At 42.6% G+C, this 27,966-nt stretch overlaps 2 protein-coding genes across 5 annotated transcripts in view; one reads left to right on the forward strand and one right to left on the reverse strand.

The window, feature by feature from the left end:
- MAP3K15 (mitogen-activated protein kinase kinase kinase 15) overlaps nt 1–14,091 on the forward strand; it is a 73,258-nt gene extending 59,167 nt beyond the window's left edge. Inside the window, exons 19-29 of the mRNA XM_003640489.6 lie at nt 883–1,040; nt 3,499–3,682; nt 5,983–6,160; nt 6,856–7,030; nt 8,205–8,390; nt 8,905–9,010; nt 9,843–10,053; nt 10,887–10,999; nt 11,172–11,269; nt 11,384–11,460; nt 12,665–14,091. Of these exons, the coding sequence (XP_003640537.2) occupies nt 883–1,040; nt 3,499–3,682; nt 5,983–6,160; nt 6,856–7,030; nt 8,205–8,390; nt 8,905–9,010; nt 9,843–10,053; nt 10,887–10,999; nt 11,172–11,269; nt 11,384–11,460; nt 12,665–12,746 (1,568 nt within the window). The 3' untranslated portion in view covers nt 12,747–14,091. The remainder of the gene's footprint in view (nt 1–882; nt 1,041–3,498; nt 3,683–5,982; nt 6,161–6,855; nt 7,031–8,204; nt 8,391–8,904; nt 9,011–9,842; nt 10,054–10,886; nt 11,000–11,171; nt 11,270–11,383; nt 11,461–12,664) is intronic.
- On the reverse strand, nt 13,839–25,991 carry PDHA2 (pyruvate dehydrogenase (lipoamide) alpha 2). 4 transcript variants are annotated; one of them, XM_046940637.1, is made up of 12 exons: nt 25,506–25,991; nt 23,604–23,618; nt 22,118–22,186; nt 21,354–21,527; nt 20,497–20,623; nt 18,533–18,624; nt 18,079–18,171; nt 17,290–17,445; nt 17,022–17,093; nt 16,017–16,084; nt 15,040–15,148; nt 13,839–14,297 (listed from the first exon to the last, which is right to left on the reverse strand). In XM_046940637.1, exons 1-12 carry the CDS (start codon nt 25,974–25,976, stop codon nt 14,127–14,129), a joined length of 1,617 nt encoding a protein of 538 aa, XP_046796593.1. In that variant the 5' UTR covers nt 25,977–25,991; the 3' UTR covers nt 13,839–14,126. The 4 variants fall into 4 exon arrangements, with proteins under 4 accessions (XP_046796593.1, XP_046796597.1, XP_015158045.1 ...); XM_046940641.1 differs by having other exon boundaries at nt 25,464–25,991; XM_015302559.4 differs by having other exon boundaries at nt 25,715–25,862.
- Between the last annotated feature and the right edge of the window lie 1,975 nt (nt 25,992–27,966).

Here is a 27,966-nt window from a genome sequence, read left to right on the forward strand (position 1 = left end):
AAAATCCCTGAGCAGAATAATTGCTTTGACACATTGTTCATAGGGTTTTTTAATTGGGACTTTTTGTGTAATTTTGCCTTCTTATCACCATTGCAGGTATTTCTTACAGATGTTGGATTTTTTTTTTTTTAAGCTACTGTTAAGTCCTTGTTGGCTGATTCCTGATGGTTTAATCTTGTTAAAACTTGCTTAAGATTGTGGAGAAGTGTTCCCAGGAACAAACCATCTGAAAGGAAAACCAGGTTGCGCCTACATTGAAATGGGGATCTGAGAACTGCCAGTATGAAAAGAACTATCAAAGAAAATTTTTCTAATAGTTATCCTAAAAATATCTATCATTTTGTTTGTGTACTACAATGAATCTTACTCTGCTAATGGTGAAGAACTGACAAAAATATGTTGTGAAAAACAAGTATGCTTGCGCTTTCTGCTTGCTCGGTTCTCTCATTTCCCAACTTGTAGTAGCTATACCCACCAAACCATTTCATTCCTACACCCATGTTCTCATTAATTGAGTAAACCTATGAAAAATTGTTCTCATGCACAGTATCTGCTACTGCTGTTTTTCATCACCTCCTACCTGCATAATCTTTACAATTTAGTGCCTGCAAGAAATATTTCACGTGATTTCATGTTCTAAGGAAGCATTTTGATTATTCAGTATATTTTTAGCAGTCTAAAGCCTTGTATTAGAAAGAAGAAAAAGTTTATAGAAAAGATCCTGGAAAGTGACTTTCTGTCTACTGCCAGAATTGGAAATAAAATCTTTTGGCTGTATGGACTGCATTTGTCAATTTTTGGATTGCTCAGTGGTGTCTTTATTCTCTTTAGTAAAAATGAAGAATATGCATAAAACTTGGCAATCCTTTTTGTCCTGACCAGGCACGTTGCAGTACATGGCTCCAGAAATCATTGACAAGGGACCACGAGGATATGGTGCACCAGCTGATATCTGGTCGCTAGGCTGTACCATGATTGAAATGGCAACAGGCAAGCCTCCATTTCATGAGCTAGGAGAGCCTCAGGCAGCAATGTTTAAAGTAAGTACGTGGATTTTTGCTATCTGATTGATGAATTTTCAAATTCTAAATTAATTTTTAAAATGTTAATTCAGTTGGTAGTAACCTTTTGTTATATGGATTATTTTGTACAAAGCCACAGTCCCACCTGCATTGTGACTGAATTCTCTGACTGACTCTTCTGCTCGAAGTTGTACCGCTCTAGTGAGCAGTAATTTATTTTTGTGCTGGTAATAGGTCATGACTCAGAGCAGCAACCTCAGAAATGAGTTAAGATATATGAAAACTACTATTCTCTGCCTTCTATCTTCTCCTGCTCTTGATTTCCCTATTGGCAACCAGAGTCTCCAGTGATGAAAGTGAAGTTCTTAGTGCTCCTTTACGTCTTTTTTTTTTTTTTTTAAGCCTTTCTCCAAGAGGATGTGTTTGCCTTCTCTTTCAAAGGCTCGTTCTTTGCAAGATAGTAAGAAGGTATTGTAGAAGAGGGAGTCCAGAATTTCTGGTGTGTACTGAGGGACCTCTGCATCCTAAATCCTTTGAATCAAAGCTACATCCTTGGTGAATTGTTGTGTCTACTACTTCATTTTTTTTAACATATCTGTATGATGGTGAAAGGTTGATGGTTGGACTTGATGGTCTTAGAGGCTTTTTCAACCTTAATGATTCTGTGATTCAGCACCTACATGAACAAACACTTGAAAATGCTCCAGAAAGTTTTGATAATAAATGTGCTTGAAAAACTCCAAAATGAATACTGTTAAATGGCTTCTTCTGGTACGTTGTTGAAAATTGCAGTGTGAACATTGGTGTAATTCTTACTAAAACCATGTCAAAATAAAAAATAATTATCAGTACGTGTAGTAAGCTGGGCTGCAATTCACCATGCTTCGCACTAGGCCTGTGAGTTGTCCCATGCCCCACAGCTAAAAGGCAAAGAAAAGGGTAGCTATGGTTTTTTATATTGTTTCAACTGTACAATGGACTATCCTGGCTTTTGTTTAGTGTTGAAGGGTATAACCCTGCACCATGGTGCCATCAGCTTGTGACACTGTCCCAGTTAAGCCAGCTGGGTGAGCCTGTCTCCAGAGCTCTCCAAGGAGTGGGCTGACCATGAGATAGGCACGTTGAGAGGAGTGGTCACAGCCCAGTGAGCTGTTGGCTGTCTTCTCTCTGGACAAAGCAAAAGTGATTGGTGATATGGTATTGCCCATTTATAAAGCACTGTCTAGGGTTACAAATCAGATAAAAATGCTTCAACAGAAAAGGTAGGTGTTCTGATGTTGTATCTTGCCACCGGGAGACAACATAAATAAATACACTGTTTTGATTTATTAAATACACTAGTGTAATTGCAGAGGCCAGCAAGTTGCATATACTAAAATAAAGTTGCCTTCAATTTCTGTTCAATGCTGAGGTTTGAATGTGCTTAGCATTCTGATTTGGAAGGCATAATGCATTATTAGCATTTTATCTTCTGCACTGTCATTCAAACACAAGCACCACTGCTCAGCACTTCTAGCTTCAGCTTTTTTGAAGCCTTACCGCTACTGTTAAGTGTGTAATGGTGCCAAAGTATGTTAATGCAGCTCTATAATGAGATTATTTAAGTAACTATTTGTTTTATCAAGCTGCTGGCACGTGCTTAGCTGCTGGGCTGCCATCGTCCCTTGTGGTCACTGTCTTTCTGCTTGGTCACCAGAGCGTGTTGTGTATAAAGGTGCTGAGTCCACAAGACAGACACGCATTACACAGCTTTGACGTCAAACCATTTAATGCCAGATCAGCATTAAAGAATAAGAGGGCAGTGAATTAGCTGGAAAATCACAAGGGAGCAACTTGGAGTAGTGCATTTGTCATTACTAAAATTTTGGGGGGATCATCTTGATAAACTTTTGGCCATCACATGATTTTTAGTTCCCTAACACTGAAAGGCTATGGAAGACATCTGGTCAAAATGCTGGGGATGGTGACATGGTCAATGTCATTGTGAGCATTGGTGCAAGGAAATTTGGCAGCAGTGGGAGCAGAACAGGCGCAGACCCCAGGCACTGAGGCAGTTGTGTTGGAGGAGGAAGTCATTCCTGATCCTGAGCACAGATGTGATGCAGGAGGTCAGCAGCTGAGAGAGATTGGGTGCACTACCCCAGGAGGGATTTGTGGTAGTGTGAGAAACAGCATTTGGGACATCCTTGGGATAGATGATGTCCAGATTCCGATACTGCCTGAAGGTAGGTGTTTGGACAGATCTGTACCTTGACATTTGTGTAGCATGGTGGGCATTCAGGCCACGTTTGCCGTGCAGTAAAACAGGATCACAGTCTCACTGTCATGTCACTGCTTTCTGTTGGCACCTAGCGTGCTGCTTTTCCACTTTGAAGATATCATCAGTGAGAGTATGCTGGGTCAAGCTAAGAAAACTTTGGCCCATGCTCTCCTTGCTGCTTTGTGAAAATAATTCGTGTTTGTGTTTTATTTGCAGGTCGGGATGTTTAAGATTCATCCTGAAATTCCAGAATCACTGTCTGCTGAGGCAAAAGCTTTTATTTTGCTTTGTTTTGAACCTGATCCTTTTAAACGTGCTGCAGCGTCTGATTTGCTCAGAGATTCTTTCCTGAAACAAGTCAACAAGGGCAAGAAAAGCAGAATTGCATTCAAGCCTTCAGGTATCAGCCAAATGCAGGTCAACATCATTAGTAAGGGTTATGTAAAAGATTGGAGCCATTAAGCACTTTCTTTCACTTGTGCCAAGAAATCAGCAGGAACTCAACAGCCAAAAGTGCCTGTGATTTGTAATTAGACATATTTAAATTGAACAATTTCCTCAAAATATGATGTCTTGCTTATTTTGTGTACTACATAATTACCTCCCAACCAAATTTTACCTCCTCCCACAAATAAATTACCCATTTGTAGGAAATTTAAGTTAGAAAAATGATGTTCTGTAAAGACTCCAAAGCCATTCTGCATTTTAAATTCATGATTCTGTACAGCTGAGAGATCTGGGCTTCATAGAACTGGTCCTTGGCACCTGGGAATGGGTCTGTCAGGTGTTTCTGTCGACATTTGGTCAGTGTTGTCCAACTTGGTACAGAACTTGGAAATTTGGCTCTGTTTGCTGAGGGAGCTGTGCTGGGGGTTGTTTAGTTTTATCCACCTAGCGTGTTTCCCCCTGCTTCCCCAGTATATCAGCCACATTCTCAGTGATAAGGAACTGTTAGTGTGTGTACGTGTGTGTGTGTATAGATATATATATATATATATATATATATATATATATATATATATATACACGAATAGTATATATTATCAAATAAATCAGTGTCTGAAGGAGCTGTCCATTTAAAAAATAAGCAAATTCATTGATCTTCTTGTGTCTGCACACAGACACAGATTCCCAGTGCAAACTGAATTGCTTTTCTTTTTGATCGTTTTTCATAGAATCACAGAATTACTCAGGTTGGAAAAGACCTTAAAGATCATCGAATCCAACCATGACCTAACCATACTGACCTAACCATACTACCCTAACAACCCTCATGGCAGGGAACTTTTGAAAGAAGAGAAATAGAATTCTAAAAGGGGGATGAGGGGAAACTAGCGTATAATTTATAACATCTAGCTGAGCTGTTTTTGGAAAGGAAGTGGGCATCTCTGTTCTGAGAGGCAGTGGGCGAAGAGAGTTGCAGTCCCTGAAGCCAGAGTGGGTTAGCGGGAGAGCTGGACTCTGATGGTGGGGCTCTTTGGGATAACCCAAGGAGCTGCTGCTGCAGGGGAGCACTGGGAGCAGCAGGAAGCAAGCTCAGTGTTGGCCATGGCCATGAGCAGAGCAGACAAATGATACAAATACTGCATCCTCCTTGAGAGAAGGAAAGGCAGCAGCTGCAACTGAATGTGTGCATGGCTGCCCCAGAGCCAGAGAGAGCTGTGTTGGCTGCAACAGCCATCTCCATGGGGAGCTGGGGGCATGAAGCAGGCGGCCCTGCAGCTGCAATGGTTCATTTCATCTTCTCGCCATTTCCCTCAGTACCCATTTCCTGTCTTTTCCCACATGTTTCCATCCTATCTCTCTTTTTTTTTTTTTCTTATAATAAAAGCAGCTCACATCAAATCTCAGCCTGTACCCCTGGGACAGCAACTTTCAATTTTCTGTGCTGCTGAGAAGTCTTGAGCTCATTCTCACAGTGTGACGTACCTTGTTTCATCTCTGTGACTGTTTAAGCTCAGCCATTTGAACATCTGTCATGCACTATGCAGGATATCAGAGTTGTCTGAAGAACTTCTAGCTCCCTTCTTCCTCCCTACCTCATTGCTTCCCTTTACCATTAGTAGTGACAAACATCAAAACTTTTGTGATATATTTTAGCTTCACGCATGTGCAGACTCTGAGAGGGTAGAACTTCTTCCTTGGCTTTCCTGTCACACAGCTGCACACTGGCAATCAGGACTACAGCAAGCTCTTCGTAGATTACTTTTTTTCTTCTTCAAGATGAGTTGAAATGGGACAAGAGCTTTCCTTCAGGCTGGACCTTAGAGAGGGAATCCTTACTGTGGGCAGAGGGAGATGCAGACGAAGCTGATGCCACGGGTGTTGGAGTGGGCGCAGAGAAATGGAGTCACAGAATCATTAAGGCTGGAAAAGAGCTCTAAGATCATGCAGTCCAACCACTAACCCATCGCCATTATGCCCACCATGTCCCTCGGTGCCACAGAGATGTCCCGGTGAGGCAGGAGGAGCTGGGCAGTGGGGTGCTCTCTGCTGGGATCCAGCTATGCTGGTGATCGGCTATGTGGGGCCAAGACTCCTCAAACAGCTGTATGCCACCTGGTAGTCCCTTGTGAGAAACACAGGGGGGTGTGTGTCTGCGTGCAAGTAAGGGTACCAAAATGGCATTCCTTTTTTTCTTTTAAGCACGTTGCTCTTCCTGCCTCTGTGTGCTCCATGTTCTGTGATGTCTGCTCACAGATTACAATCGGAACGCGTCCCTCCCGCTGCCAATCCATGGAGAACAGGCTGGCAGCAGCAGCAGTGAGCATGGCTCTGTTTCGCCAGACTCCGATGTGCAGCACGATGTGTTTTTCGAGAGGCCGAAGAGATCCATTTCAGAGATTCAGACAAGGCATCCCATTGCCCACTTATTGAGGTAAAACAACTGCTTTTCACTTGGCACTTGTGAGGGCTGTGTGGATTTAATTCATGTTTTATTCTATCCGGGGGCATTTGTTTCACATGATGACCAGTTAAGCAGGTGTGTTAAACAGCAAGTGAGTTCACAGGCAAGATACCAGTTAATTTAAATATCATTTATATTTAACTAATGAACGATGATTCTTTCTCTTCAAAGTTCCCATGTATTTATGTATTTTTTTTACCCAGTGAATAAATGTCGGTCTCCCATTGAGTGATTCAGGAGTGGATGAGCTCCTCCCTTCCAAGTGCTCTCAAGAGAACATGAGAAAGGGGCAGCAGAGAGCTTTGCTGATCAGAGAGCACAAACCAATACTTTCAAATGAGTATGCTACAGTATGGAACCAGAAAACATAAACAGCAATCTCAGCCCCAAATTCTCAGCTTTCCTCCCCAAAACTGAGCCAGTGCTGGCTGATGATGGTGCTATTTCTCAGCACGGTGACATCAGTGTTGTGCCACCAGTGAGGTTTTCATCAGCTGAGGATATGAATCGTCTTCTCTCTCAGAATCGGTGTTTAGCAGTGTGATCAATGCCCTGCTATAGTTTAACTCACTTTTGCACCTATCAATTAGCCCTGCTCGCTACTGACAGCGCCGCCATGTGGGCAATTCTGAGGTCTCTTATTTGTGGCCCTGTTGCTGATGCAGTGTGCCTGATGAGGGCCTGGCCCCGGAGGACAGAAGTGCCTCTCCTTCCACTGAGGATAAGGATTCTGGTCTGTTCCTGCTACGGAAGGACAGTGAACGCCGGGCAATTCTATATAAAATTCTCAAGGAAGAACAGAATAAAGTTGCTTCAAATTTGCAGGATTGTATTGCACAGGTAATTTCATTTCAGCTCTCCTTTTCCTGCTTCAAAAGGAAAATGACAAGCCCAGTAGCCAGCATCACTCCTTTCCTGAAAACTAATAAATGAAGATGCCAACAGTGGTAAATTGATAGGACTTTACATTTCTGTAGTCCAGGTTCACAGCGGCACTCACATTTGATGGCTTGTGAACCTCAGGTGGTTGAGCTGTTCCTTCTGAATACCTTTAACTGTGTTTAAGCCCTTTCCTGTAGTCTGAATGGGTATCAGATACCACCTCTTGTGTGCTGCTGGGCTCCTGTTCTTTGGGCAGTTGGTGGCTGTTAGAGGACTGAGGTTGGTGAGAAGTAATTTTGGTGATTTTTTCTTTTCTTTTCTTTTTTTTGGTGTTTTTTTTTTATTTTTTTATTTTTTTTAAGGACAAAACTGTGAAACAGTTCATGGCCTTAACAGAGTCTAAAATTTGTACGTGACATCTCAGAAGTAACCATGGTTTTAAATATTTTCCAGGATAAAGAAGGATTATTTAGTAAAGCACGTCCTACCTCAGTCCCCAGCTGTTCTGTAGCATTGCTTTAATCATCTTTCCATTATTTCTGTAATACTTGCCCTTTTCCTTTTAATTACACAGGTGGCTGTTCTTACATGTACTGAAATGGCTTTAACTGTAGGGGGTATGGGCTGCAAATCAGAGAGTGAACTTTTGAGTGCTGTCGCTGTATAATCATAGAGCTTTTTTCTGACTTCTGATGGCTGCATAAACATAATGGTTATAAAATATCTACACAATTACTTGGAAGTTCAGAGTCAGCTTATTGTAGGGACACTGTCTACAAACATTTGGATCTCCTACCAACTCACTCTGCTGCTTTTATGGAGGAAAGCTGCCCTCTACAGTACATTGGACAAATGTGTAAATATTATCTTGAGCCTCTCCTCTTTGTGACAGTCACGATAGCAGTAGGTGTGATTCATTTTTGGAAAATAGGAATTACTGATTAAAAAAAAAAAAAGTAGACAAAAGGACAAAATACAGACTTGATGGAATCAAAGGTTCTGTGGTATCTGTGCTTAGGTGTGAAACATACATGTGCAAAGCTATAAATTGTAACCCAGATACTAATACTACTGATTAGATACTTAATGACACTGGGATTTACTTGATACACACTCATTATCTTTTCTCCAGAGCTCTGAGGAACTGCGGCTTTCAATGGCCCACATCAAGCAAATTATTGGGATTTTAAGGGACTTCATACACTCTCCTGAGCACAGAGTGATGGCGTCTACCATATCCAAGTTGAAAATGGATCTGGACTTTGACAGCACTTCCATCAATCAGATTCATCTGGTGCTGTTTGGATTTCAGGATGCGGTGAGTTCCTTGCCTGGCACAGTAGGAGAGGAATTCTTCCTGGACAGACCTCTCAGTGCAGGGGTCTGTAGCCTCCCCACTCTTCCTCACCTCTCCCCCTGTTCCTGCTCTTGCTGAACAGCCATCAGAAAAGCTGCAGAGGGGCACACTGGAGCTGAATCCCCATCAGACTGTAGCCTCAGCTCAGTGAGATGGGTGCTCCCAGCCTGGCCATGAAGCTGAGTGGGGCTGAAGGGCTGCCCATGGGCTACCAGCAAGCTCTAAAGCTTGTTCTGCATCCTGCATTTGTTCCCTATTTACCTCCCATTGTACAGTACAGGGACGTCTGGTTTGATGAGCTCTAGCCTAAAACTGTCAAATTTGTTGTTTAGCCTTTCAAAAGTGGGAGGGTTTTGGTGATTCTTGCACTGAAAACTTCACCTTAATATTGAAAAACAAGATTTTGGTTCCTAAGGTGCAAGTAAATATTGTTTGTTGCAACTTAACTTGCTTTTACTTGCTCGTGTATCTGCAGGTGAACAAAGTGTTAAGAAATCATTTAATAAGGCCCCACTGGATGTTTGCAATGGACAATATAATTCGCCGTGCAGTCCAAGCAGCAGTCACCATTCTTATTCCAGGTAAAACAATCCAGTTGTAAACAAACTAAAAGGAAAAGCTGGTTGTGCATTTGTGTAGCAAATGGAACAGGTAGATGTTTCAGCGTACTCCATCAGCATGTCATTACCTGCACTCCCTGTGCTACTACATCAAAGGCACGGGATCATAAAGAGGCATTGATTGTGAGCATTAATACCACAGTTACAGTACAGAAGCACACAATGGATACCAGTAGTTCTGCATCACCAGTCTGGTCCAGTTAAAAAAAAAAAAAACAACACAAAATTAAGCAAAAATTAAACTTAGTCCAAGCTGGACCATTTGTAATTGGAAAGAAAATGACTCTATAAAACATTTAGATAATATCAAAATGGTTAATGCTGCTTGTCTGGTCTGGTTATGTGTTCTGACAAATGAGAGCTCAGCTCTGGAACTGATGCAGTGGTAGTGCGTTTACCTGAGGAGAAATACAGTCTTGGTCTACAGATGGGTAGGTAACAGGAACAAGCACCACCATCACCAAAAGGGAGGAGGTTAAAAGATGGTGACCTGTCCAGGAGTAAGGCTAAGCTGGAACTCTCAGTTTTGTAACTCTGAAGTGCCAAACACCGTTTCCAGTATGAGAATGTTCTGAACTCACTGACAGCGAGCCCTTTCAGCCCAAGTGTGCTGTGGCGCTCCTTTTAGCACTGATGTAACATCCATGGTCCAGCTAATAAGGCTTTTCCTACTCCTCTGTGCAGGTGGAGGAGCCTCAGCTGAGGCTTCTCCACCTGCAGTAACAAAGAGCAAACTGCGCTACCCTATGGAGATAACCCCATCAAAATAAAATCTTATGTTTCGTTTTATCAGAACTTCAAGCTCACTTTGAGCCAGCATCAGAAACTGAAGGTGGCGACAAAGATTGTGACGAAGTGGAAGACAGTTTCCGTCCCTCTGAACAAAATGGGACGGAGGATGCTGCTCTCACATCAGGAGTCAGCACCCTCAGCTCTGTGGTGTCACACGAGGCTCAGCAGCAGCTTAGCCTGGAGTTGGGCAGACTCAAACAAGAGACCATAAGGTAACCCAGGCACAAACACCGTGTTTATTTCTAGGGCCATTGAAAAGCTCGCAGACATGCTTCCTGCCCTGACATGTACTTACCTGGTGACAAAGCACACCTGCCAGCAACACAAATGGATTCAGAGTGCACTGGCAGCACCAGTATGACAACTCAACAGCTTTCAGTACAGCTTTCATTTCTGTGCCAATAATTTTTACGTTGCAGAGTGTCCTGGTGGATTTCTACTGCTAAGTAATGATGCCTGTGTAACGCTGTTTGTTTCTTTTCTAGTGCCTTAGATGCCACCTCACCTAATGGCACCCTCAGAGATGTTCTTGCAAGTTTTATGAAAATGCAGCAGTAGATACCAGGGGGACGATGTTCCTTCTTCCTCCTGCAGGGGATGGCCAGAGTAGCTCTATACTTGCCCATGAGATGTGGCAGGCTCACTAATGCCCCTTTCCTATCTTTTCATGGGTTATATTTATACGTTGCTACCAATGAATCTTCTGTATGGATGCAAAGTATATCACCACAGCATTACAGTGCCTTGCAGTAAACTATGAAGAAAGACAGAAACTCTGCCCAGGGAAACTGCTGAACACCAGGGCAACAAGTTACAACATATTTACTAAATTTTGCTGCAAAGATGAGAGCCTTAAAGTGCTACTGCCAAGCTGAGACTCAGGCAACAACAAAAAAGTCTAGTATAAGATATGTTACTTACGCTATGTGTCAAGTATCCCTTGTGTCAAGTGCTGTGGTAGTTGTTAAAAAATGATATGTTTTTTTTTTTTCAGCTAGATTTATTCTCAGTATGGTGGCTGTTTATCTCTCTTGCATGCTAACAGGCTTTTGGAGAAACTCGTTCAGAAGGAGAAGGAGTATCAGACCCTCTTACAACGATCTTTGGAGCAAAAAACACAGGAATTGCACTTGCTTCAATTAAAACTTAAACCCGCAGGTATGAGAAGATACTGAGTGAGTACTTTGACAGTATGTATGTGCAAGTTCATTGGTTAAAGGGTGATTTGGAGGTTCTATTTTAAGTTTAAATAAATAGTCTCAAAACCAGCACTTTTGTCCTAGTTTTGAGGTGTAATGACCTATTATTGTTATTATTTTTTCTGTTAAAGACTGGCAGTGGCCTGCATCACCATTAAAAGAGAATGCAGACCCAGAGCTCACAAACTGGCTGAAACAACAAGGGGCAGACCTGGATACCATTAGAAGGGTAAATATATACATATAAATGTATATATACCCTAAAAAAAATTGGCAGCCCTTGTTAGCAGTTTGGTTTGAAAGGAGGAATACTGACTTATTTAGGAACAAATTTCCCTTTCAGTTTGCTGAAGAGGATTATACACTGAGTACTGTCCTTAATGACATCACTAAGGATGATTTGCGATGCCTTCAACTGCGGTAAGGAACGACATCTTAGGTCACTGCTGAGAGCTGAATTAATAGGAATGGGGGGGAGCGGTAGATGTTATGATATTCTTATAGGCCTTTAAATTTACTCTGATCTTCTAACGTATGAACAACATTGACTGCCGCACTATAATAATATGACATAAACTATACAGTAAGTTATAACATGCCCTCTAGCTTTTTGTGTTTACCATGACTGAGAGCTATTTCTCTGCCGTTCAGCACCAAATGGTCATATAGGCATGAACTTATTTTTCCTCCCCGTTTCATTGTCATTCTGTTAATCTCTGGCTGACAAGGAAGAAGTTGTTTGGCCCTAAGCTTGAAGGAGTATAGTGTTCAGGGTTTTTTTAATGCTGTCATAATCAGTAAATCATAGAATCATAGAATTGCGCAGGTTGGAAAAGACCTTAAAGATCAAGTCCAACCGCAGCCTAACCAAACTTACCCTAATAACCCTCTGCTAAATCATGTCTCTGAGCACCACATCCAAATGGTTTTTAAACGCATCCAGGGATGGTGACTCAACCACCTCCCTGGGGAGCCTATTCCAGTGCTTGATAACCCTTTCTGTAAAGAAGTTTTTCTTGATATCCAACCTAAACTTATCCTGGCACAACTTGAGGCCATTTCCCCTTGTCCTGTCACCTGTCACCAGTGAGAAGAGACCAACCCCGCTCTCACTGTAAGCACCTTTCAGATATTGGAAGAGAGCACTAAGGTCTCCCCTCAGCCTCCTTTTCCCCAGACTAAACAGCCCCAGTTCCTTCAGTTTTTTCTTGTAGGGCATGTTCTCCAAGCCCTTCACAAGCCTTGTTGTCCTTCTTTGGACCTGCTCCAGCACCTCCATGTCCTTTCTGTACTGAGGTGCCCAAAACTGAACACGGTACTCGAAGTGAGGCCCCACCAGTGCCGAGTACAGGGGCAGGATGACTTCCCTAGTCCTGCTCACCACACCATTCCTGATCCAAGCCAGGATGCCATTGGCCTTCTTGGCCACCTGGGCACACTGCTGGCTCACATTCAGCCGCCTGTCCATCCGTACACCAAGATCCCTTTTCATCAGGATTCCTCAGCTTTCCAGGTGCTCCTAGGAGTTTACTTCCTGCTCACTTTCATGTAATGGAGATAGAGGATGGTTTTTCCTTAAGCAGTTACTGCTGTCCCTAATTGTTCTCTGTTCTTCTTGTGACAGTGGTGGTCTTCTCTGCAGAATTTGGAATGCGATTTTAATCCACCGCCAAACGGCTAATAAGTCCATGGAGGCAGAAGGTTAGCTCTTTGGAAACAGAATGTGTAATGGGAGTAAGCAAATGAAAGATACATTCCTAACTTATTGGATGTATATATGTACATAGTCTCCCTGCCTTGCAGGTTTTGCACAATTACATAGCTCGTTTGACCATCAGCATAATATACAGTAAATAATATAGAATCACAGAATCACAAGGCTGGAAAGGACCTACAGGATCATCTAGTCCAACCATCCTCCCATTACCATTGCTACCACAAGCCACTAAACCATATCTCATAGCTCCTCTTGAACGCCTTTTGAACACTGCCAGGGACAGCGACTCCACCACCTCCCTGGGCAGCCATTGCAGTGCCTGACCACTCCCTGAGAGAATTCCTTATGTCTAACCTAAACCTCCTCTGGTACAACTTGTGGCCATTTCCTCAGGTCCTGTTTGTTGCCTGGGAGAAGAGGCCAAACCCCTCCTCACCACAACCTCCTTTCAGGCAGTTGTAGAGTGCAATGAGATTTCCCTTGAGCCTCCTCTTCTCCAGACTGAACAATCCCAGCTCCCTCAGCCCCTCCCCATAAGACTTGTTCTCCAGACCCCTCACCAGCTTTGTTGCCCTCCTCTGGACACATTCCAGTAACAGCTTATGAAAGAGTAGCACAGAAGACAAATGCCCTATCACTGTAACTATAAGGCCTTAGCTGAGAAAAAATTTTCTGCAAAATAGGTACTTGTGCTGGTTTCAGCTGAGACAGAGTTGATTTTCTTCATAGTGTCTGGTATGATGCTGTGGTTTAGCTTTAGGAGAAAAACAACACTGATAACAGACCAATGTTTTAGTTGTATCTGAGCAGTGCTGTATTGATCTGAGGACATTTTGGTTTTTTTAGCTTCTTGTACTGTCCTGCCAGGGAGGGGGCCGAGGGGAACAGAGGAGGCTGGGAGGGGCAGAATGAAGACTGTACACACACCTGAGCTGGCTTTAGCATTGTCACACATTCTAAGGTCAGTGTGCACAGGTGTGCTGGCTGATGGTTTTGGCTGCAGCAAAAACATGGCAAACCTAAGAGGTCTTTGTTTCTTTAGCACCCGCTTTCAAAAGAAAACCACAATCAGAAAACCAGATTAAATGTTGTTAAAGTTTATTTTTTTTATTTGTATTTTTTACACTGTACATGACAAATACAGCAATCCAAAGAAAATCTGTGAAGCAAATATATAACAATTTAAATAAACTGCTGCTTTCTCATAATTCAGCTCCTTCTGAAACAACATTCAGGCATGTTTAAGACAATCTGTACTGTGATGGGACTGCCTTACTCAACACCTCTTCTTTTGAAAGAGGAGGTGTTAAATAAAGATTAAGGTTTGTTTCTGAGTCATTACAGTTCTTGTAAATGCACTCACTTATTCTTACGAATGGCTGAGAGACTTATACTTTATCCACTGGTTTGGGCCGCGCACTTCAAAGGGCGGCTCATTGAAGTAAATGTGGTTACCTAGCTCTTCCAGTGGGGGCTCTGGGTCAGTGGTAGCAAACTGAGCAGCTTCCTCTATCTCTTTTCTCACTGCCACATCGATTTCCTAAATAAAGAAGAAATGCTAATTAGAAGGCAGCTCGGAAAAAGCATCAATATTTTGAATTTAAAAGCGATGATGTAGTACTGATCAGACCTACTACTAAAGCTTTCAGTAAAAAATTAGAAAACTGAGTTTCCTCCCTTCTAAAGCAAAGCATAGTACAATTAATTATCCCAGAGGAACAAGACCACACTGAGCATTTTCCTTTATGCATTCTCTTCTTGCAAAACAATGCAAGTATACAGAGAAATGTGACTGTAACCGTGTCAGTCAGGCATAAACGCCACCACTTTTGATGCATGGACCTTTACAAGGTCTACGGAGACCTCAACAGCAGAATAATCAGGATAGTTGCACCATTTGCTTAGAGAGCTTCTGGCTTCTTCACTGGGATTCTTCACTACCAATGACCATTGTTAGCATAAGACTCAAAGCTCAGAGACTTACCTGCTTTCTAGCTCGTGTGGACAATTTTGATTTCTTAGATGCCAGCATGACAAGAGATGTATTTGGAACACTAACACTCACACACACAGCCTTGCACTGAGTTACACTCAGCACCCAAAAGCAAAAAACAGTTCCTGCAGAGCACAACTTCATCAGCTGGTGTGCAACAAAACTTTACTATCAATCCACAAAAAAAATTACATTCTAATAAAAAAGCTCAAAGAACAAGTGAATAAATAGGGGATAAATAGTATGTGAATGCACAAGAGCTTGCTTAAACATCTACTAAAAGCCATACCTTTAATTCTTCAACGCTAGCAAGGTTATTGTTGATCATTCTGTCCTTCAGTAAAGTAATGGGATCACTTTTGCTTCTCACTTCTTGAATTTCTTCTCTAGTACGATAGCTAGGAGCAACGCAAGCAAAGAGATGAACTTTAATAATTCTCTTGAATAGAAGTGATTTCTGGACACAGCTCATTTCTAGAGAAAAGGTATGGCCAAAGAATTGTCAGGAATGCAGTGAAAATACAGCAGCATTTATTATCCAAGGTACAGCACGGCTACATCCAGAAGACTTCTTAGATTTGAAAGTAGAAACTGAAATAGACCCAGACTTAAATACGATGCGGGCAGGAAAAGGAAAGCTGTTGTAGGCGAGACAGCTACTATGAGGCTGTATTTCCCCCTCCCCATCTCCACTAAGAGAAAGAGCAGTGGGAGCTATGTGACTCGCCCTGTGCTATTAGATTGGGTCACACCACTTAGAAAGGGATATGTTTAATGAACTCAATCAAAACTTCCAATTCACTGCAGGTTTCCAGTGAGGTGTTAAGGTATATGTCTACTTCATGTACATCAATTTGAATTTGTTGGATGGTTCGATGCCCAAGTCTTTTTGGCACCTGTATGCTTGTGCTTTCTAAGAAGCGTTCCATTTGACTGGACACTCCAGCTGTTCCTTTACTTTTAGCTTACGGGATTTTTATGTACTCTAAAAATCCTGGAAAAGTGCACTGCTTTTCAGTCAGAGCTTTCTTAGAACATGCCAGGAAATCACAGGGAATTCAGAATTCATTAATAAAAAGTACAGAAATTGAGCAGACATTGCTTGTTCTGAAGACTCCATTTTTTAAACTGAAAACAAAACAAGGGATGAGTGGTCAGATTTGCCACAGTGATTTATCATAACCTTCATGATTTCACACAGTGTTGGGATTTTGACTATCAATACTTAATTGCTTTCAGGGAATGCTAACAAAGGGTTTCCAGTACCTTATGCCAGGATCACTCATACTGTGCCCATGATAACGGTATGTCTGCAGCTCCATCACAATAGGACCCTTAGGAAGAAAGAACATACAGAGCACATTATCACCTTGAGCAATCAATTTGTTGTTACAGCAGTAAGTATTTGCTACAGGTGAACTGTACAAGTGACAAATGTTTTTAATTCAACTTTCTCTCTTAGTTTAATCAATTCACATAACATTATCACAAGCAGCAAAACAAAAACTCCTCTTCAATGAAAAAGTACATTGATAACTACTAGCGTGTACTCTCACGTTCTTCTTGAGCACTGTTAAGCAATTTGGTCCCTTCCAATGCCATTCCACCATTACCCAGAGTATTTCAAATTGCTTATTATTTCACTTCAAGACTGTTAACTCCCAGCAGCTTGTTCTTCTGGGCAAACTTCCTTCTGTGCATTCCAAGCACAAACATAACTTCACAAAACATCAGATTATGTCAGAACAGAGTTTTATCCTTGGGTGACAGGCACTGATGCTGAAAAACCCTTGAGGTTCCATATAGTTCTGTACATATTTCTAGGCAGGTACATAAAAATCTCTCTCGTTGCCATTTATATAGTCTCACAAAAAAATTACTTCACTTTCCTTTTGTTGTAAATGTAGAATTATTTTTTGGGCCCCTTCCCCTAATAAATTTCTTCATAAAGAACAAAGCTGCCTAACAGCCCAAATGTTTTTCACAACAGAGTTTAAGAAGGGTTGCTAGAAAGGAAAAATAAGTTAACAAGGTCTAAAGATTCTTTTTTTCCTTAAAGTTTGGTTAAATACCAGTCGCGTGTTAACAATTCTAACAAAACTAAAGAACAACTCAATTACTCACAGGTTCCTTACTGCAGAGAAACAAAGGAAATATGGTCAAACAGCAATTCAACAGTAACTACAGAAAGCTAGGCTACATGGGGAACTTTTTATGCAGCAATTATTGGTGAAAGTTTCACCTGTGGTAAAGGAATGGCTACTGACTTACCTTTCCAGCTCTGCAGTACTCAGCTGCAAACTTGGCTGCTTCTCGAACACAGAGAACATCCATGCCATCCACCTGATGCGCAGAACAACTCAAGTCAAAAAGAGACCGGAAAACAAACTTCCAAATTCAGTACTTTCATATCATACGTGCAAGAGGAACTCAGTCTCTCATTTTCTATTTTTAAAAATAAATATATTTATAAATAGAAATACACAGGCATGTACGTATTGCACACATGTGTCTCAAAGCATGCTGGAGTTGTACATACTCTAAGCCCTGGGATGAAGTCTCCTCTTTTGTAGTAGTCAGTACTGGCTGCAGCTCTCTCAACTGAGGTTCCCATTCCATACCGGTTGTTCTCACAGATGAAAATACAAGGCAACTTCCACAAGGCAGCCATATTGTATGTTTCAAATATCTGGCCCTGAAGGAAAAAGAGCAAGTTCTGTCTGGACAGGGAGCTCACATTTCAAGCATTAGGCTCTACTGAAAAATCATTTAGCTGCATCTAGCAAAACTTCTGATACCAGAAGTGATCTGAAACTAGCCCCTTGCTGCAGCTCAGCAGCAGTAGAAGAGAAGTTATATATTACAAGGTAACTTTTATCTCCACTCATAGTTGATAGAACTTCTTAACTTTTAAACTTATTTCAGTCTCTGAGTGAGAGTAGCACAAAACATAGAATAGTTTGAGTTTGAATGGACCCTTAAAGGCCATGTGTTTTGAAAGTGGGAAGGTAAAAATCAACAGTGCACTCTAAATCACTATTTTTTTTCTCCCCCATCTGGCTTTATTTCTCTGCCAGTACCATGAAAACAATTGTCTCAGAGTAAGTGGTTCAGCAAGATGCACTGGTATCAGCAGACTTGTTTTTTTTAAACCATCATTACAACAGATTCAAAGCCAGATGCTGTCTGGGTTGCAGATGCTAGACAGACAGGGGAAGGTGCTCCCCTACAACGCAGCAGAAAGGCAGAGCTCGCAGTTCACAGGAGGAAAACTGATTGCCCACGGTCACATTTCTCCTCACAGAGCTACCTTAAACAGCTTGTTTACCTGGTTGGCTGCACCATCTCCATATAAAGTCAGGCAGACCTCATTTTTACCAAAGTATTTGCAGGCCAGCGCAATCCCAGCTCCAAGAGGAACCTACCACAGTACAGGACAAACCAGAATTTTAGAGCAATGTTTAGAGAACGTTAGAGACAGGTTGCTTGTGAAGTGTGAAGACACTTCCGATATCAGGGATGTATTCAACAGATAAAAGAGTAGTAACAAATGGAAATGGGTTGGTGACAATCTGTCTAGCAGCCAAAGTATAAATTGTAACTATATTCTTGGCTTGGTGCAGATTGCAAAGGTGTCAGCAGGCCAGAATAACAACAGATTTAATGGCCACAAAGCAATAAGAGCTGCATACAAGTTCACATTGTGAAAATTGAGAAGAAACGCTAGGATGGGATACCAGCCAAATTCAACTCATGTTTTGAAGTAGAAGTCACGTACATACCTGAGCACCGACAATACCATTACCACCGTAAAAGTTTTTGGTATACATATGCATTGATCCTCCTTTACCCTTCGCACATCCTCCTTTTCGACCTGAAACATGAATAAGTGATTTCTTTTTCCAGAAGAAAAATGCTATACAAATGGTAACACCTAATTCAATTCCTAAAGGTAATAATAATGAGACAATGTTACTGTTGTCATGAGATTAATCTCAGGAGAGTTGAGATACTGATTCTCATATGTCAGACATAACGGCCTCTCCCCACAGAACTTATGGTTAAACGTATCACCAAACAAATAAAAGAAGCCAGGGGGAAGAACACTAATGAAAACCTCACTTGTGAAGTACTGAATAAGATTTATTCATTAATTTTAGTCCCTACTTTACTATAAAGTGCTTTTTTCAGGACACTGAATCATCTCAGGTGTTTATCTATTTGAAATAGCCAGTATGGTCTATATTTCTCATCTATCTAATCCACGGTACTTTAACGAGAAGCGCAAGAAGCATATACAGTCCTTTTACTTTAGCTTCTGCAAGAAAAATATGAACACTGCTCCACATTAATTGCAATAACCTACAGTTGTCCTCTCCATGACAAAAGCCAGAAGTAAAAGTTACAGATAGGACAAAGAATCAAACAAAATACCTCAGCAAAAACCCACAACTCCCTGCCTCGAGGTAAACATTCGATACCTAGCCCAGCATTGTTCAAGCTGTCGTTTGCAGATAAAAACTAGCCTTTTTCCCTCCTAACATACGTACCTCCTCCCGCCCACAGAGTCAAGGTATTCTCTGACCCACTCCATCAACTCCACTCCCCCAAGTTAAACCTCCCAACTTAGAAGGTTTGAGAAATGCCCATCTAGCCATCCCCTCCTCCGGTACAGTGTGAATCTGTATTTGAGCATTTGCATTTGTTAGCTTCCCAACCAGTTATCAAAAACCATAAAAATACTGTTCTCTACCTGAGATCCTACAGATGCTAGGCACTGGGATTGTCCTCATATAATTTAATACATTTCAACCATGTTGAGATGCCAAAAAGCAATCTCTCAAGCCCCTAACTCTTTTTCTGCCCAAGTAATGCTCAGCCAATTGGTATTTCACCAAGCTGCTCCCTATTTCTCTCATTTGTCAGAATCACTAATCTGAGAGCGCACAGCTTACCCCCAACACATAGTGTGCTATCTTCCAGTGCATCATACACAATTCCTCACACCATTCCCCTAATTATGACTGGAACTACACTGGCAGCAGAAAGCCGCTTTAATATTTTGCAGAATACACCCTTTTGTTTGACAAAAACGTTGGCAATTACATTAGATATGGTTTCCTAGTCACATTTCAGTTAAATTGCAATTTAGTTATTTCTTATGCAGGGTCCACAATGATCATTGTGTTTCAACCCCCCTGCTATGTGTGCAGGGTCGCCAACCACCAGACCAGGCTGCCCAGAGCCACACCCAGCCTTAGTCCTAATACCTGTCAGAAAATTAGACAGGATTCATGTAACGTACTCTGGCAAATTATTTTGGTTCTTATGTTTCATCTTTTAGGTACTAAAGGCATTCTCAGCATAGTTTGTCTTTCTACCACTCCAGAACCAAACTGCAGTCAACAGGTTTATTTCTCCCTGTATTTTTTCTCCATTTCCTTTCTTAAAATATAAATGTAAATGAAATACTTCCAGATCCAGCAGTAATTTAAACTACATACACTCTACCTAAATCACATTTTGAGCTACAAGAAGTACCAGCACTTAAACCTTTTTTACTTTAATGATGCAGCTGCTTTTTATTATAGAACACAGATCATAAACAATGTTTATTCTGCCGTGTTACTAAATCACTTCTGGATCCCCGGTATGCTTTGTGCATCAACATCATTTTGAACTTTAGTAGAAATCATCCTGAAGCTAGTACAGTAGCACATGAACCCTCATTTTATTTAGCACAAACCTGTAAGCTCAGCGAGAATCTCTCGAACGGGGACGCCTCGGGCATAGGTAAAGCCGTGAGCTCTGTATGCTGTTATCACATGGTCTGTAGGCTTTATGGCAACTTCAAGCCCTACGCAGCAAGCCTCCTGTCACCAATGGAAAGCAAGTTCAGCAATGAAGAGGAAGCACACCATTTCCACAGGCTGCAGTGTGGCACGGTCTGTCTGTGGTCCCCCATATAAGAAATAAAGCAGGAAAAAGGAAAAGCACAGATAACAGCAGAGCGCCTTAAATCCCAAGGAGGAATAGGCCTGTCTTTGCAGAATCTGGAGCTACAATAGGCTTGGACTCTATATTCCAACCTGTCCTGTCTGCAACCAACAGAATTAGACTAGAAGAAAATAAGAAGGCGAAAAGACCTGCAGATGTCTTTGCTCATCTCCCAAATGAAGTATCTAAGTAACTACAGTTCACCAACTTCATTAAGTTCCTTCTCCTGACTGTTGCTTTTTAGTGGACGTGTGATCCATGAGACGCTGAAAGAAAACTTATCTGTGGGGCTCAATAATGAGGATGTGAGCTTCCAAATGCACTTAAATGAGTATGCTACAGTAGCTCATTCCTCACGTTCAGCTGAGCTGCAGCCGCACCTTGCCTTCTCTCTCTTCCTACTGTTGTCCCAAGAAATCAGGGATTCCTTTGTGTGCTCAGACATCGTCTGTAAGGAAATAACGACCCAAATCGCAGACCTGCTACGACTTCAGACATCATGCATAGATACTGAGTTCCAGATTTACTACCTCATCTATTTCAAAACCCTAAATTAAATGGGGCAAGACAGTATAAAAATGTTGTGGGGGAAAATAAGAGTCTCACCTGACCATCATATAAGTGACAGAAGCCACGAATAATTTTCTGCTTGTACAGCTGGTCCGACTTCAGCTCCATGCGCCGTATGGTCTGCATTGTCTTGTAGTAATGGAGCCCCTCCTCTCGTGTCAGCACCGCAGTGGTAGCAGGGCCTTCTTCCAGGCGATGGAGGTCACACGGCTGTTAAGTTGAACAAACAGTTACTTCTTGACACTCATCAATCCTGTTTAGCAGTAGCACTTTTTTTTAAATGACACCCCAGTTGCAAATTCAGGTTGCAATGTCTTTTTACAAAAGCAAACCCCAACACATACAACACAGCTTCTTCCCCAAACCGTAAGCTCTGCCAAGTTGCAAGGAGGGCTGATTTTAGGTACCCCTACCAGAAAAATAAATCTTACACATTGGATGGAACAAACCAAACCCACTGCTCTGTCAGTGCACTAGGTAGCCACAATACTGCTTCAAAGCCTACATGGCATCTTCAATTAGAGCAAGTCTCTCCACAGCAAATCTACTGACACCCTAAGGAATTTGATACAACACACCTGCACGTGACTTCACTTTGAATTAACACAGTAACACAGCTACAGGCACCAAGCACACTATTTCCAGCTCCATCTAGAAATCAGAGCGGATAGCAAGGGGTTTGGTTCTGAAAACCCACATAGTACTCTTGTAACCGAAATGGTAAGGGGTGAGGTCCATCACGTCAGGATCTACAGCACTGCTTCCACAGAATATGAGCATTAAGCATTCAGCTTCTTTACCTTAATCTCGAACGTAGCTTCATTTGCAAAGTCGGCATAGTTTCGTGATGCTACCATCACTCGAGAGGCCTTAAGAAGAAAAGCAAAATATGAGCAATACTGACATATAGTTACCAAGCAGTAACAGATGAAGTCTCAAAGCATTTCTAACAGTAGACTGACACTGAAATACTCTGTGACTGAAACTCTCCAGTGGCATATCCTTACAATATGAGAGAACTTGGATTTCGAACGCATGCATTAGAACTCCTTCAAAACACAGTATTTAAATTAAGATTAGAAAAAGAGAACAGAATTTTGAATTTTTAATACCCCTGATTAACTAAATAAAATGAGTAAACTTCAGAAGACTATAAAAAGGATCAACATCACAAATATATATATATATAAAATATAAATAATAAATAAATAAAATATAATATATATATATATTTGTGATGTTGATATATTGATATATATATATAGAGATAGATAGATATTTCCCTTCACCTGACAGATTCCTTATATGAGCAGTGACAGCCAATTAAGATGGCTCTTCGCAGTGACTGCAATTTCACCTTGACAGAACAAAAAAACTTCCCTGGGAGAAAAAACACACAACCCAACACAGCAGACTTCTGGAATGTGAACTACTCTCTTTCCTTTTAAGGGAAGAGAAGATGGAAGGATGCAGGCAATAATAATAAAGACAGAGAGTATTATTTAAGCGGGTAGCGGCACAGCTACCCAAGGGGGCATGAAGTACAGAACTACAGAATGGCTGACATAGTAGGAGAGAGACAAGATTTTTGAAGATACATTACTGTTCTGTCTAAAAGAACACGCACAGTCCATTAACTAACAACTGGTATTCTTAGGTAACTTCAGTGTATGGTAATCATCTGTCCACACATGCCTTGTGGTCACAGTGTGAGGAATGCACTTGATCTTCAGCAGCAAAGTTGTACTGCTAATTGTCACACATACATTTCAGAAGTTTATTCAACCATGGAACTTGCATATGTTTAGCCCAAAGTTAGCTCTTTTTAAACTTTGAGACTACCCAGTGCTGTCTCCAATAAAGCTATGATTGATACATGTAACATCAGGACAAAAACCAGGAGAAATTTCTCAATGCTTGTTGGTTATCTCTTGTTGGCCATTTAGTTTGGCTGTCACGACCTCACAAGCCCCCATGTTATCAGATTAAATATTTGAAGTTCTTAATTTAAACCAGGTTTCTACACTCTTTACCACAATGCAACAGTATTACCAGTGATAAAAAGCTATTTTAGTTCTAGAGCTGGAAGTCGGTCACGAGTTTGGGATTCACAGAATCAGCAAATGGCTGAGGTTGGAAAGGACTTCTGCAGGTCAGCCCGGTCCAACCTCCAGACCTGAATAGAAGCACTACTGGAGAATCTCTACAGAAGTTCTTAATACGTGGCCAGTACACATCAGAAGAAACAAACATGAAAATCCTTGACAAAACTGGTTCAGGCCTTACCTCACTAACAGCTCCCTAGGTTAGCAGCATTTGGAAGGAGGAAAAAAACAAAGAAAGAAAAAAAAAGAGAAAAGTAAGTAATTGTAACAAACAATTGGGGGAGGAAAATCAGCAAATTATGAACTAACCAGGACGCTATGAGAAAAGTAGTTTCCCTTTAGGTAAGCTTTAAGTCATGGAAACCCATCCTTATGCTTTACAGTAGCTATAAAATAATGCCTCATGGGTTAAAACTGCTTCAATTTATTTGGTAATTTGTAAATTCATTGTAAATGCACAGGAATAGTTAGTAATTGACAGTCACTAGGATCCCAAAAACCATACTAAGATATCCAAAGTGGAGCTGGTTTGAACTTCTGGACTATGCTATATGTCAGGAGCAGGCCAAGGACATGCAGAAAGGAACACATTTTTGGCACCCAAAGCTGAAAATTTTAATACAGGCATTTTACTTGTAAATTAAGAAATGCTTTTAAATCTATATTCCATGTATTCCCAATACACACAGCGAGGCCTCCTGGTGACCCTGCTCTCTGAGGCCATCTGCATGAAGCCAGCCAGCTACAGCTGTTTCACAACAAATGACTGCCAGGCAAGAGAGCTACCCTAGCGCTGAAGTAGGGCAACAGGTTTGCTCTCAAGGACAGAAAGACAACTGGCCTTCAGCTGACAAAAGATACTCTTAAACACTGTCAGAACACTCCCATTTTTCTCCGGTGTTTATATATTTTTTTCAGCTGGCATGTTTTTTTTTCCTTGCAGACAGAGTTGTTACAATGGAGTAAGGAGAATGAAAAAGGGAAAATTCAAAAGATGTTTCACGTGAGAGAGAAAACACAACACATTAAACATTAAGGTAATTTTTAAAACCCCACAGCTTGAAAGGATACTCAGGAAAAGATCAAATGACTATTATTTGAGCGAGCAAAGGCAAAGCACTTGTGGCAGGGGAGGTCATGGTTGGATATTAGGAAAAATATTAGGAATTTCTTCTCAGAAAGAGTGGTGATGCAGTGGCACAGGCTGCCCAGGGAGGTGGTGGAGTCACCGTCCCTGGAGGTGTTCAAAAACCATGTAGATGTGGCACTGAGGGACATGGTTAGTGGGCATGGTGCGGTGGGCTGAGGGTTGGACCAGGTGATTTTAGAAGTCTTTTCCAACCTTAATGATTCTGTGGTTCACTTCAAAAAAAGTCAGATGAATGTAGAGGGGGACAAGGTGACCAAGTTTACCCTGATTACAATATGGCCTGTGTTGACAGTCAAAATGCAACGAAATAACAATAAATTCAAAGCAAAAGGCCTGGAAAAGGGTTTCAGAAACAGAATGACATGCTTTAAACGTGATAAACACGGATATCTCCAAAAGATCGCTGCACAGAACAGGAAGAAGGCCTCTGAGGAGCACCCTTTCCTCCCTCCTGCGGTACCACACAGCCTGCGAGCCGCACGTTGTCCCCATATCTAAAGCCATGGAGAAGAAACAGCCGTGCCGGGCTGCCAGGCGTGAGCTGCAGCACTCGCTGGGCACTTCCCGTACTCCAGCAGCGCTCGCAGGCACACCAAGGGGTGGGTATTTACAGCGTGCTCCCGCACGCAGCAACCATTTTGTTTGGTTTTTTCTTTTTCTTTTCTTTCTTTTTTTTTTTTTTTTTTTTTTTGAACACCGTATTTAAAATAGCACGAGAAAAACAAACAGAGATAACTCTTTAAGTATGATTTTTGCCACCGGCACCACGTGACGCTGTCTGCTGTGAGGGTGACAGCCCCGGAGCATGCTCCCTCCTGCCGCAGGGAAAAGGCAGGAAAGCTCCCCTCCAGCACGGGCTCGGGCTGGGTGACCTCCGCGGGTCCCTCCCACCTTCCGGCTCCGTGATGTCGAGACGAAGCCGTTAACCCTTACACCTGGGCTGCAGCCGAAGCAGCGCAGCACCGCGCAGGCCTCCCGAAACCCTGCCCGCCCCAGCGGCTCCGCCACAGACCCGCGCCGCCCAACGGCTGCGTTGCTAACGGCCGCCCCCGCCCTTCCCCTGAGGCGGCGCGCACCCCCCTCCCGCCGCGCCCGCCGTCCCCAACCCTCTCCCAACCCCGGCAGCTGCCGGCCTCTCTCACCGTCCTGCCGGCGGCGGCGACCGGGCCCTGCAGCACGCGGGAGAGCGCGGCCAGCAGCATCTTGCGCATGGAGAGGAGAGGGGCGGAGACTCTGGAGGGGGTCCCGTCCTCGAGTCTCCTTCAACCGCCCGCCGAACCCGCCCCGGCTGCCAACCACACCGCCCGCCCCACGGCCAACCGGAGCGACGGAACCGGCTGACGTACACTCCCAGCGCCGGGCCGACCGACGCCTTTCCCTGCGTTCCGCCTCCGCGATGCGCATGCTCGGGGGGCCGCGGGCGGTACCGTCGGGTTGGAGGCGGTGTCCTCCTGCTTGGCATGGTTCTTGTGACCCCGGCAGCCTGGGGCTGAGAGCGCTGCCCTAGGGGAGATGGGCAGGTCTGGGGTATGCTGTTAGCGGTGGCCCAGATCCGCAGCAGCGAGAGCCGTGCCTTTCTTCTGGTACCGCTAAGATGATCAGAGGGCTGGAGCACCTCTCCTGTGAGGAAAGGTTGAGGGAACTGGGATTGTTTAGCTTGGAGAAGAGAAGGCTTCGGGGAGACCTCGTTGTGGCCTTCCTATATTTGAAGGGAGTGTATAAACACGAAGGGGAGCGGCTGTTTACGAGAGTGGATAGTGATAGGACAAGGGGGAATGGTTGTAAACTGGGACAGGCGAGGTTTAGGTTGGATATTTGGAAGATGTTTTTCACCCAGAGGGTGGTGACGCACTGAACAGGTTGCCCAAGGAGGCTGTGGATGCCCCATCCCTGGAGGCATTCAAGGCCAGGCTGGATGTGGCTCTGGGCAGCCTGGTCTGGTGGTTGGCGACCCTGCACATAGCAGGGGGTTTGAAACTGGATGATCATTGTGGTCCTTTTCAACCCAGGCCATTCTGTGATTCTAGGCTGTACTACCTCTGTGTAAGCCATCTCCTTCATACCCAGCTGATACCCTTACTGATGCATATTTCTTCAGCACCTCATTTGGAAATCTGGCTCCTGCTCACAGCCAGAGAGATGTGCCACATTCCTGCCGTATGTGATCAAACAAGGACTCACAATTTCTGTCTGTGGTTTTGTTGTTCCTTAGGTGAGGCTCATCTTCTTCAGCTCAAGAGAGCCAAACATACTGGTCCCCGTATGCAAGATGGAAAGCGTGTAGTTATCTCGCATGTTACAACTTCAAGAGGCAACCCAATGTAGTAGAGGTTTCAGGAGACCTGTGAACAGTTGTTAACTATAGGAATGGTCCTGATCAACAAAATCTCACGTTATTATTGTTGAAAAGAATGCTCTAGAGCTTATTCCAAGTCCGGTGTAATCCACCTATTCACATGAAATAAAAAGTAGGGCAGTTTTTATATTTATGCACTTATAGACTGGTGTGTTATCAACATTTCTAATTATCATAAAAAGTGGTTACTTTTGAAGTCTCCTCTGGAAAAACAGGAAAGCATTTACTGTGTTCCCCTTGTGATATTTTTGCTTTCCATACTATTTCATCAACATTTTTGTGTTTTCTTCATTAAAAACTATTACAGCATCCTGAAATAATTAAATCCTCCCCTCCCCAAAAAGCAATGGATAAAACAAATTCATGAATGAGATAAACAATGAAAAGGAAAACATAATAAAATCATAAGCAGAGAATGCCAACAGAAAATTTATTTGACGAAGATGATTATGTAATATTTCATAATGAAGCACTTTGCCATGTGTGACTCTACTGTTACCACACCAAGGGTGTATTGTGTGGCAGGAGGCCAAAACTCAGTCTTTTCTATCATTCTGGGTGTGATCCTGAAATGTTATCATTCTTCTGGATTGCAGCTGCTGTTTCAAATGTCTGCTGTCGTGTTAGAGATTTGGGGGAGCATCCAGCATTTGGGCCTTATCCCAGCTCATCGAGTGACTAAATTCAGCAGTACTCTCTTCTTCATTTGACGAGTTTGAGGTTAGCTGCCTGGTTTTTGTTCTTCATGTGCCACCAGAGATCCAGCTCACGGAAGAAAGCAGAACAGGGGATTGATCCGTGGCTGCCAGCATGGCTGCTGCATTGAGACTGCTTCAGGCTACTGTCCTCTGGGCGGACATTTGCACTGCAATGCTTGCCCAGGTCTCCAGTGTGGCACCACCATATGGTGGTTTTTATAGTAATGATTCTTTGTGTTTGTTTAGTAGTTTTCTAGCTGTAGATATCCCTGTTCACTGTAGGGGAATTGGACTAGATGATCTTCAAAGGTCCCTTCCAACACAAACGATTCTAATTCTA

Source organism: Gallus gallus, chromosome 1, assembly GCF_016699485.2.
Source record: "Gallus gallus isolate bGalGal1 chromosome 1, bGalGal1.mat.broiler.GRCg7b, whole genome shotgun sequence".
NCBI lineage: Eukaryota > Metazoa > Chordata > Aves > Galliformes > Phasianidae > Gallus > Gallus gallus.